Source organism: Phyllostomus discolor, chromosome 6 (genome assembly GCF_004126475.2).
Source record: "Phyllostomus discolor isolate MPI-MPIP mPhyDis1 chromosome 6, mPhyDis1.pri.v3, whole genome shotgun sequence".
NCBI classification, from domain to species: Eukaryota; Metazoa; Chordata; class Mammalia; order Chiroptera; family Phyllostomidae; genus Phyllostomus; species Phyllostomus discolor.
In genome coordinates, this window is record NC_040908.2 from 41,235,353 (window position 1) to 41,247,346 (window position 11,994).

General features: G+C 44.3%; 1 protein-coding gene across 1 annotated transcript in view; it reads right to left on the bottom strand.

Annotated features, from left to right (window-relative positions):
- LOC114498697 (40S ribosomal protein S24-like) overlaps window positions 1–5,061 on the bottom strand; it is a 66,968-nt gene extending 61,907 nt beyond the window's left edge. The window contains 1 exon segment of the mRNA XM_036029957.1: window positions 4,751–5,061. Within this exon segment, the coding sequence (XP_035885850.1) occupies window positions 4,751–5,061 (311 nt within the window).
- Window positions 5,062–11,994: the final 6,933 nt, after the last annotated feature.

Here is an 11,994-nt window from a genome sequence, read left to right on the forward strand (position 1 = left end):
TGATATATGAACAGGAAATAGATGAGCTGTTGGCTGTACTGGGGATCAACTCACCTGGGTTTGCCTAGAATTTTCTTGGGTTTAGCCTTAAAGTGACACTTCTAATGAAATGTCAGTCCTGGACAAAGGTTGATCACTCTTCCAAACCCAGTCCTCTTCTGGGGTCACCGACTCTGGCCCAAGGGGCCTTGCTTTCTACTATTTATTCCTGGCTGGGGTTAGGCTGATCGCACCAGGCTGTGGAGACCTGACTGAGGGCCTTTCTGCCCACAGAGCAGCCAGCATCTAGGACTGAAGGCCTAGCGTGGAAAGATAAGATAATTTGGAAATTTGGACTTGGGAATCTGAAGAACTGAGGACAAGCTTTAAGAACATTAGGCCTGGCCTGGCTGGCTATTCAGGTTCTTTTGGCTTCAGGTGCATTGAAATAATTTAAATAAACTCTCCCTTTTATTTGTTTACTTTTTGGGAAGGTGAAGTAGTTAACCTCAGTACATCTGTGGCCCTTCTGGTTAAAGGCCCCTGGCTGAGGCAGGGAGAGGTCTGCAAGGCATTTTGGAGGCCACAAGCCCAGCCCAAGTGCTGCCAAGAGGGGACGGCAGGGTGTCGGCTGGTCTGCGCGCCCAGGCATCGGGAGCTCCCTGGCTCACGCACACAAGTGAAGCAGAAGTAATGTGAGCTCCATCCAGTGTAATTAACAGCATGACATGAATTATTCCCTAAACAGAGGCCAAGAGAATAGTTTAACAAATTCTGTTTTATTTGTGGACTAAATAAGTGTCCTTGCAGTTGTCTCTGTTTCCAAGTTCCTTTTCACATGCTTTCCTTTTTTCAGCTCCTCTTGCCACATGGGTAAACTTCTTGAAAGAGGAATTCCATCTTCCTAATATTTGCCCTCATAGGGCCCAGCAAGGTGCTCATTCTCCTGTAAGCCCCTCAAAAACAGGGAGTAGGTCTTTATGTGTTGCTGACGCTGAGCACTGTCATGGCGCCTAATGAATTCTTAATGAGAGCATGTTGAACTGAGGTGTGTCTAGACTCAACAATAAACACCTGAGCTGTGGATGGGGCCCTTCAACTCTTCAACTGGCACTTAATGAACATGTGTTGTCAGTTTGGCTCAAATAAACCCTTACAAACATTTTTGACAGGTATAGATGTTCTCTACCTTAACAGGGGGACCCTGGCAGGGATTTGTAATCTCTGGGATTTGTGGTGAGGTTTCTAGAAACCGTGAGGCTCAGGATTTCTCTGTGAGGCCTCTACTCCCAGACGTGGAAACTCAAGGCAGCTTCTCTGTGGGATCGCAAATCTTTACAGCTGAAAGGACTCCAAACCATGACAGGTTCTATCTTTATTATACAGCTGTGTCCCCAAGGCCTGAGAGGCGACTGGCCTAAGATCACCCAGAGTGTGGATGGGGCCCAGCCTTTGCCTGTGGGGCCCTCCAGCCCTCCTCACTACGGAGTACCCTCAGCGCATGCCTGGGACACAGAAGCCAAGGCTCACACCAGCCTCCACCCACAGAGCCAAGCTGCTGGCCTGCCAGGCTAAGTGATGGGCATAAAAGCAGGTATGTAGTGATTCATGAGCAGTCCTGGGGCACTCTGGGCCCAGGGATGAACTGTTAGAGAGAGACGCTGCTACCTCATGTTTACCCAGGGGTCTGTGCTTCTAAGGTGATTGTACAAACTAATCGTATGGGTGGTGGGGTGCAAGAGCTTAGTTAGGCCTTGGGGTGGAGAGCTGGGGCCTGAGTCCCAGCTCGACTCTTCCTGAGCAGTGTCATCTTGGACACATTACCTCTCTTCTCTGGTCCTTAGTTTTCTTCGGCTGTAAAATGAATCCTGTGTTTGTAGAGTACCGTGTAAGGTCTCTGGCACATGACAGGTTCTGGGAGGAGGTGACAGTGTTTTTCCTGCTGATGGAGTATGTCAGCAGGGCAGGTCCCACTTGACAGAGGAAGAAACAGGCAAACTGTCTACCTTCTTTCACTGAATGTCCGCCACACCTTTATGAGGTGGCAATTTGTATCTCCACTGAAAATCAGCTGGGGATAAGCAGAGTCAAGCAGCTTGTCCAGGGTCACTGAGAACTGGAGTTCAGAACCCCAACTGTGGTAGTCTGAGGGTGCTGGGTTGAAGCAAGCTCCTCCATGGTGCTGGGAGGGGTCTAGAGAAGTGAAAGACACATGCTTTTTTCTTTCTGAATGAAAACTATGGTAGAAAACTAAGATACTCACTGGAGCTTGCAGGAATCAAGGCGGGTTGGGTGGGGAGTGCAGAAGGTGCCAGCTGGAGTCGTCGCTGCAGCCCAGCCCTGCATCTCCAGAGGGAGTCATGACAGGGTTACCCAAGGCTTCCACTGACCTCACGGCTGCAAGTCACGAAGCCTTCCTCCCAGTCACTTCCATCTCAGACACTCTGACTCCAGTTGCCTATGAGGGTGGGGGAGGGGGTCTGTCACGGATGTCCCAGACTTGATTCAGGGAGGGGAATAATACCCATGTCCTTTCTCCTTGGCCCCTTTAACCCCATCACCAAACGCTGAGCTTGCCTGAGCATCCTTGCCTCCCCCTCCCCCACCCACATCCACCACCCAGGAGCTCAGAGTCAGAGGCTAGTGGTAGCCTGAGAAAATTCGTGCAGGAATGAATTCTCAGCCAAGGTGGCTTTTTATCTCTCTTAAAATCTTTCTATATTAAATGCCTTGTCAACATTTGTTTAAAAACTGACATACTCACTGCAACCAATGGAACTGTTCACAGGAAAAAAATTAATCAACACTCGCACCTGGCCCACAGTCCCTCAGGCGATCCCTGCGGACTGTTCCCGGGTCACCTTTCACAACTTCCTCCATACTCAGCGTTAGGGACTGAATTAGTCTTCCCAGGAATGCAAATGTTAAAGTCCCGAACCCCAGTGTGACTATATTTGGAGCTAATAAAGATGAAGTGAGGTCAGAAGGGTGGGGCCTTACAGGAGAGAGACCATGTGAGGACACAGCCGCAGGCAGGGGTCTGTCTGCAAGCCAGACAGAGTGGTCGCACCAGAAATAACCGGACAGCATCTTCATATTAGACTCTTGGCCTCCAGAGCTGTGAGGAAATACGTTCCTGTTGTTTCGACCATGAAGTCGGTGGTATTTTGTCACGGGCAGCTCTAGGAGTAGCCATGTAACGTCAACACAAATATCCACGCACAAGGAAGAGAGGGTGTTTTATTTGTTGTTTATTTGAACAAAAATGGGATCGTGCTACACTCTTGTTACTCCAAAACTAGTTGTTCTCATTAACATTGCTTAATGGCCACTTGGCTCCTTCTCACACCCCACATCCAATTCTGCCAGGACATCCTGCAGGCCCTCCCATCAAAACGAATCTGGAATCCCACCACTTTTCCCCACCTTGGTGTTAGCGCCATCCTCTCTCTCTCTATCTGTCTCACTGTAGCAACCTCCTTCAGTCTGTTCTCACAGCATCCAGAAGGATCATTTAAAAACCTAAGTCAGGTCATGCTGCTCCCCAGCCCAAAATCTTCCAGAGGCTTCCCATCCTATGCAGAGTAAAAACCAAGGTCCTCACCAGCAGCTACAAGGCCCCATGTGATCTACATCCACCCCTTCCCCCGCCCCCGCCACGCTCTATGGTTCTCCTCTCTGACTTGACCTCCTATCCTTGTCCCCATGCCACCCTAGTGTCCTTGATGTTTAGATATCCCACCAAGCATACTCCCAAGTCAGGGCCTTTGCACGTGCTGTTTCCTCAGTCTAGACTGCCCTTCTTCCTGAGAGCCACAAAGCTCCTGCCCTTACTTCCTTCCAGGCTGGTCTCTGGACCCCCCTTCATTATTCTTCATAGACAGACTTGCCACCATCTGACATAGCGCTTATTTGTTTGTGGTCTGTCTTCCTCCATCGAGAGGTAAATTCCATGAGCAACACACCTTGTCTTGCTCCTTGCTGTATCTCTGGTATTCAGAACAGTGCTGGCTTCATAGCTGACACTCAGTAAATGTTTAATGAATGAAAGAATGAATGAATAAATCTCTTCAAGTCAACAGATGTAATAATCTCTTCAACTGTTGTATAATGTTCGCTAATGCGGATAGACCCCAATCAATGCTGTTTTTAAGTTGTTTCTACTTTTTCCTACTTTAAACAATGTTTGTGATAAACATTTTTACATAGGTACTCTAATATATTGGTCCTTTTATTTCTATACGATAGTTTCCTTGAAGTTGGATTGAGGTATAAGAAATTGGCAAATTTTAAACTTAATAGATATTACCAATTTTCCCTAGTCACAGTTCACAGGCAAATCCTGAAAAAAGGCCTCAACCATTTTCCCAAATGGGCCAGGGTAATTTGCCCTTAGAAAGGACTGCTGAGTCCAAATGCTGTGAAGGCTTGTGGGCTCTGCTTCTGCTGACCCTGCAGACAGCCACTGCTTTGGAAGGAGAAAGAATTGAATTGGCTGATATGTGTAGATAAGAGAAAATACAAATTAATTTGTCATATCCCTCCTCTCAAAGAGCATGAATTCAGTAGGTTCTAGAATGCCGAAATATTGTTTCTCAATAGTACCAAGGGTTCATTTTCTTCTCTTTGTTCTAATTTGTGATTCTGGAGGCATTCATGAATTAGCTCAGTCTTCACAGCAGTTGCACAAAGTGTCTGTGTCAGTTACGTGTTACTGTGTAACAAACCACACTGAAACTCGGTGGCCTAAAGCACTAATGTCTTTGCTCACATTTCCTGGGAGGGGGACAGCTGGGGGAATAGCTGGGTGATTTTTCTGCCGATCTCTGTTGTGTCTGCAGTCGGCCAGCAGCACCACAGGGGGGCTGGATGGTCCAGGGTGGTTTCATTCACATGTTTGATGGCTACACTGGCTGTTGGCTGGGATGCCTCAGTTCTTCTCAGAGCAAAAGTTTGGCCTTGGGAGTTACACAGTGTTGCTTTTGTCTCATTCTGTTGACCAATGAAGCCTTGAGGGACACCCAGATCCAAGGGTGAAGGGAGGATACAGTCTCTCTTGATGGGAGGCATGGCAAAAATCATATTGCAGAGGAGCTGGACACAGGGAGGTGTGATGTGTTGGGGACCATTCTGTAGCAATACACTAGTATCTGAGGAATGCTGCCATATGAAAAAATTTGTATTTTTCCTGAATTTGTATATATGTAGTTATAGTTGTAAGATATCTGAAGGAGGATATAGAGCCTTTGCTTATTAAGTGGCATTAAAACCCCGGAACTGACTGCTTCCTCACTGACCCTGGAGTTTGAGATTGCCGATGAAGCCCCTCACAACTTCTTAACACCGATGGGTTGCCTCCTGACCCTAGTCATTATCTGCAGGGAACTCCTTTGAGTACTGCAGACTTCTCATGGTTCACTGATGATTCTGGCTTAGCAGGTGGCAATGGCAAAGACTGTGCAGGATATGGAGTATCAGTATCCTTTGATGTAATGGAAGTGGCGCCTTTGCCTTTAGCTACTATGGCCCAACAAGCCAAATCACATGCACTCACACAGGCCTGCACCCTGGCCAAGGGAAAAATTGCCATTTATACTGACACTGGATATGCTTTCCGAGTAGCTCATGATTTTGAAATGCTATGGAAACAAAGTGAATTATTTACTTCCAGCAGAAATAAAATTTAAAATGGCCATTGTGCTAAGGATTTATTGGAGGTTGGACTTTCACCTCCTGCTTAGCTATTATGAAGATCGAGGGACATTCTAGAGCTGACTCTCTGAAAGCTAAAGGAAATCACCTTGTTGACGCTCCCACAAGGAAAGGTGCCTTTAAGGGAACGAACCTCTTCCTGGTCCAAAGAGGTATTTCCCCAAATAATAACTTAGAAAAACTGGCTGGAGAAGCCCAACAATTGGTTTCAAAAAAGGAAAAACAAGATTGGAAGTCTAACAATTGTTGGTTTGATAAAAAGAGAAAGGTCTGGTTCAGGCCAAATAACACCCCTGTCCTATGGCTCCACAATTTCCACTCCTATCTACTGCAGATGCATGAAACCCTTGGTCCACTGCAGAATGATAGCATGCATGGATCACTATTGCTGGGGAGGTTTAATAAGGCTGAAAAAAGCACCTGCCTCATATTTCCCACTCGTCCTGAGGATAACCAGGGAAGCTTGTTCCCACTGCCCCCAGACATCTTAAACTCCCTAACGGACTACTCAAGGTTTGCAAATGGGTTTCATACAGCTTCCCCCACCTCATGGATAGAAATAATGTTTCAGTCATGGTCTGTATGTTTTCTCACTAGATTTCTGCTTTCCCTGAGTAGAGAGACTGCTGCCTCCTCAATGGCTAACAGTCCCTTTGGGAAAGAATATCCCTACCAAGGGAACCCTCCAACTCCACAGTGACTGGGGGACCGATGTTATCAGGTGCTTTGAGAAGTCTATACTGCTCGGCTGGTTTCACAACACTTTCACTGCTCTTGCCACCCTTAATCCTGATGTTTAGTTGAACGCACTAATAACATTATTAAGATGTAATTGGCAGAATTTGTAGAAAACCTCCAAATACTTTGGTCATTCTAAATCTCAGATCCACCCTCTCTGGCACCCATACACTATCATCCTTTGGATTAGTCACGGGGTGCCCAGCGCACCTGGCCCCTGCCTCTCTGATTTACAGCTTATGAAAGGAGCTACAGTTCACTACTGTAAAGGCCTAATTCCTTCTATGAAAATCAGCCGTGTTCTGGTAGAGCAATCTTCTGACAGTGTATTCCATGTAGATGAAGACCTTAAGGAACACATTTTACAAACTGGAAATGTTGTCTATTGGGAAAGATACCCCCAGAAAGACACTCTTCGACCCCACTGGTACGGCCCCTATCAGTACTAGCCCCTAACCAGTCAATCCTTGGGCTACCAAACACCAGGAAGTAGACATCTGGAGTCACGTGACACATCTAAAGAAAGCACCTAACCCTGGCTGGACCTGCACACCCTCTGCTGACCTGGAGGTAAAGGCTTCCTGAAACTGAAGCAGGCAGCACTTGACCAGACAGCTTTCCCATGATGTTCAGACCAGGCAGTTGGAAGGCGTGTAATTCACAGAAGTCTCTCTGTCATCTAGACTGTTAACTGACTCTGGATTTTTATCCAAATTCATTGTCTCTGAACTTTCAACCTACAGGTTGTATTACTGATAAGACATTTTATACCAGTTTTTTTTTTTAAAGAATAATACATAATTGCAAAAAACCCACAATCCAGATTTATTTTATTTCTGTAATAATATTTAATACAATTTAATTAAAAAGTAAAAAAATTAGCCCTGGCTGGTGTAGCTCAGTGGATTGAGCACAGGCTGCGAACCAAAGTGTCACAGGTTCGATTCCCAGTCAGGGTACGTTCCTGGGTTGCAGACCATGACCCCCAGCAACCGCACATTGATGTTTTTCTCTCTCTCTCTCTCTCTCTCTCCCTTCCCTCTCCAAAAATAAATAAATAAAATATTTTTTAAAATGTCAAAAAATAAATTTAAAATCAGCTTTATTTAAATTTAAAAAATTTTAATTTATCATTTTTTTGCATTTTCCTTAGTAATATTAATAATTTTGAATGTTTTTGAAGAAAAACATCTTTGTAAATTCTTAGGTCATTGGAAATGAGTACAAGTCAAGTTGGGATCAATTTAGAAAATATAATAGCGCCACTCAGAAAAGAAAAAGCCAAAAAAGAAAAGACATTCAAAGGATTATCTGCTTACATTTTTAAAAACCAGAAACCCTAAACGTGAGCAATCTTCTATTGAACAGGTTTCTCATAGAATTTGTGAGCAAAGAACTTTACAAATTCTTTATTTAGTGAACTTTTAATTGCTAATTAAACTGTGAAAATGAGCAAGAAAATTGTTCTTATCAAAATTCATGACTTGAACAAGTTGAATGAAATCTCTGCAAATTCACATTTTTACTATTGGGTTGGCCAAAAGTTTTTTTTTTTTTTTTCCGTAAGATGCCTCCAGTAGCACTTTGTTGTCTTTAACTTCATTTGAAACAATTTTGTTAGACTCTATTGTGACAGCTGTCATATCAGCATGTGTTAAAAAAACATCAAAATTGGTGAATTTTTGTGCAGCCATGTTAATATTGAAGATGGAATAAAATATGCAACATTTTGGTGTATTATGCTTTATTATTTCAAGAAAGGTAAAAACACAACTAAAATGCAAAGGAAGATTTGTGTAATGTATGGAGAAGGTGCTGTGACTGATCAAATGTGTCAAAAGTGGTTTACGAAGTTTCTTGTCATTATTGACATTTGGCCAAATAATTCTTTGCTGTGGGGCTGTCTTATTAGAAGGTGTTTAGCAGCACTCTGGCCTCTACCCACAAGAAGCCAATAATGGGAGATAGCTGACATATTCAAAATATCCCAATCAATGAAGTTATTGGTAAAAATGAAAATTGTGTCTTTTATTTTATGGAAAAAATTAAATGGACTTTTTGGCCAACCCAGTAAAGGAAGATTCAATTACAGACCAAAAGACTAAGGGTGTATGTGACCTCCATTTGTACTTGTGAGGGTTAGGGTCCATGAAAATGAGCTCATCAGCCTCTTTCTCACAGAGTCCATTTTTAAATTAGGCAGGAGAATAACAGGGAGTCATTCTGGGAAGCTGGTGCCTTGTCAGATTCTTTACAAGAGCTGGGCCCCTGGTAGGACTGGATAAAGAACCACAAAGTGTGCTGTCATGACAGTCTCCCTGAGTCCCTCCAGAGCCACCCTACGGGTCTACAAATAGAATATAATGAAAAACCTCCTCCCACTCTGTCTCCCAGCCATCAAGTTCCCCTTCCTGCAGGCAACGAGCATGACCTATTTCTTCTATAACCTGTTAAAGATATTTCATGTACATTGAAACATTTACCTAACTAGTCTTTTTTCCTTTCTTCTTCTTTTTAAATCCTCACCCAAGGATATTTTTTCATTGCTTTTAGAGAGAGGAAGGGAGGGGGGGTCGAGGGGGGAGAGAGAGAGAGAGGGAGAAACATTGATGTCAAAGGGAAACATCGATTGGTTGCCTCCTTGTAAGCCCTGACTGGGTATTAAACCTTCAACCTTTTGGTCTATGGGACAATGCTCCAACCAACTGAAGCACACTGGCCAGGTGCCTAACTAGTCTTTTTTTAAATAAAAACATAAATAGTAACCATATATGGTGCCAGATGGGTACTGGAAATGTCAGGGGGAACACTTTTGTAAAGTGTATGATTGTCTAACTACTATGTTATACATCTGAAACCAATACAAAATAATATTGAAATAAACTGTAATTGAAAAAAATACATAGGCACAAGTTTAATCATTGCTATATTATTTGTAATTGTAAATCATTATTTAAAAAGTCTCTAACTTAAGCTTGCTTTCCACATATTCTTTTTTATCCTTATTTTATGGTTTGTCTTTTGAATTGGATTGTAAACTGCTATTCAGCTTTCTGATCCTTCATGAGCAGTTTCTGCACTATTTTCTACACAGGAGTGTTACCGGTGGGAGTGGGGTTCTTGCAGCGTCTAAAGGAAAAGAATCTCCTGAGGCCCACATGGGAGGATGTGACCCTGTGCTGTGGTTTATTGATGATGTGCATTTAAGGGGGTTTCCTTCCTGACTTCCCAATGTGCCATCTTCTTCTGTCTCACCATGGAAAAGTCCAATCTGGTCTTCAGTAGGGCCAGGAGGAAAGCCACTGCCCAGACTTCATGCCCCACATTAAAGTCCAGTCCAGTCCGGCATCCAGTACCTTAGCGTGTGTTTCCAGCTGTCATCCGTTGTTCTGCTTTGGTGTTCAGGCTCCCTCCTGGAGGGAGGTGAGTGCAGGTGAGTGCATGATGAGAGCAGGTGAGTGCTCCGTGGGAGTGTGGGTCACAAGCAAGAGACAGAGTTTGTTTTCTTGGGGCTATAACCAGGAGCTTGGGTTGGGAACGGACCAGGTGATTTCTCAAAATGACCAACTTCCCAAGTTTTTGCGGGCTTTGGATAGGGTTCATCCCCTAGTGAGACTGACAGGCCTCTGTGGGCCAGCACCTCCCCCTGCACCCCCCAACAATCTGGTACTGGAGGGGGCAAGGGAGGAGTGTTAATCCCCTTGGGGAGCACTGCTGCAATCTCCTGGAGTGTGAGAAGCTGTAGCTTCCTGGTGGTGCAGCAAGCAGGCTCCTGCTTCCCAGTTTTTTAAGCTCCATGTCTAGTCTCTTTTGCTTCCCTTCCCAATATCTAGCTAAACACCAATGGTAACAGTAGCACTGAATGCATGTTTGCTGATTTGAAAATGTTAAAAACACATAAATATAAGCATATTAAAAATCACTGCCCAGTATCTTGCTTTTTCACGTAATATATTCATTTATTCAATAAATATTTACGGAGCACCTACTATGTGCCAGACACATTTTTAGGTACTTGGAAATGAACAAAGCTTACATTCCTTGCCCTCATGGAGGTTACATTTTTGTGGGAAATAAACAAGTAACTATATAGTGGAAGGTGATAAATGGTATGACAAAAAACAGGTTAAGGGTACAAGGAGCAAGTGTGTGTATGTGTGTGGGGGGGGTTGTTGCTATTTTCCATAGAGTGGTTAGCGAAAGCCTTGTCAGTTAACTCATATTTGAACTCAGGCCTGAAGAAAGTGAGAGAATGAGCCTTGCAGATTTCTGGAGTTGAACGTCTAAAGCAGAGGGAACATCCCACGGGAAGGCCCTGAAGGAGGTCAGTACTCCATACAAGTAACAACAAGGCAGCCATCTAGCTGGATGGAGCCAAGTTACCTCAGAAATATTCCGTATCATGGGAACGTTCTAATTCTTTTTGACATCTGCATCTCGTTCTATTGTGTGTGCGTACCGTACTTTAAGCAGTCTTTGACTCATGGAAACTTGAGACTTCTGGTATTTTTGTTCTTGTAGCTCCCTTTGTAGTGTTAGAGAACAAATTTCAACTGAGTAAATTTGAAACTCGAATTGGCTTTCTTAAGCGATTCATGAATTGGGCAGCATCCCAAGTGGCAAATAGAAGGATGCTCCCTGGAGTTGTACAACATGGAAGGTATTTATGCTCAGAGAGAAGGTGGGACTAAGAAGCTAAGAGAGTGAATTATTTCAGGCAAGGACAACTTGCCTTAGGGGAAGGCAGGACTTTTTATCTGGCAGATTAGGTCACTAGTGTGGAAATTCCAGACTGATTGATTTAAATTGTACCCCTGGGAGAGACTGGAACTGCAAATAGGTTAGTTATTAAGTTATTTGGTTTGGTGATGTGCACTAGCAAAAGTAACTCCATTTTGTCCTGAAATTGAAACACACACACACACACACACACACACAGTGCGCATACAACAAAGGGAGTTTCAGTGATGGAACTGCTACTTTTTATTTCTTATTTATTAAAAAATAACCATATTTATGATTTCTATAATAAGAATAAAATAAAAAATGGAAAGAAATCTGCCCTGGCCGGGGTGGCTCAGCTGGTTGGAGTATTGTCCCATAAACCAAAAGTTTACTGGTTCAATCCCCAGTCAGGGCACATACCTAGGCTGCGGGTTCAGTCCCTAGTCAGAGTGTGTATGAGGCAACCAACTGATGTTTTTCTCTCACGTTGCTGTTTCTCTCTCTCTTTCTTCCTCTCTCCCCCCCTGCCCTCTCTCCCCTTCTTCCCCTCTCTAAAATCAATAAGGATGAGCCAGCAGACAGTTCCATACAAGTCCTGGGAATGGCTCAGGGCCATTTATGCAGGGAATTCCAGGGCACTGGGTACTCAGAACATTCTAGAAAAGGGGCTTTAGGTCCTCCACTCTCTCCCACCCCTCCACTGACGGGTCTATGCCAATGGAAGGGGCAAGCTAGAGAAAGGGCAGAGCAAGGCCCTCTGAAGCCAGGGCCAACACCAGGGGCCACTCTGGCCCACTCTAAGACCAGCACTGCACTCATGAGAAGCACTGGCTTGGGGTC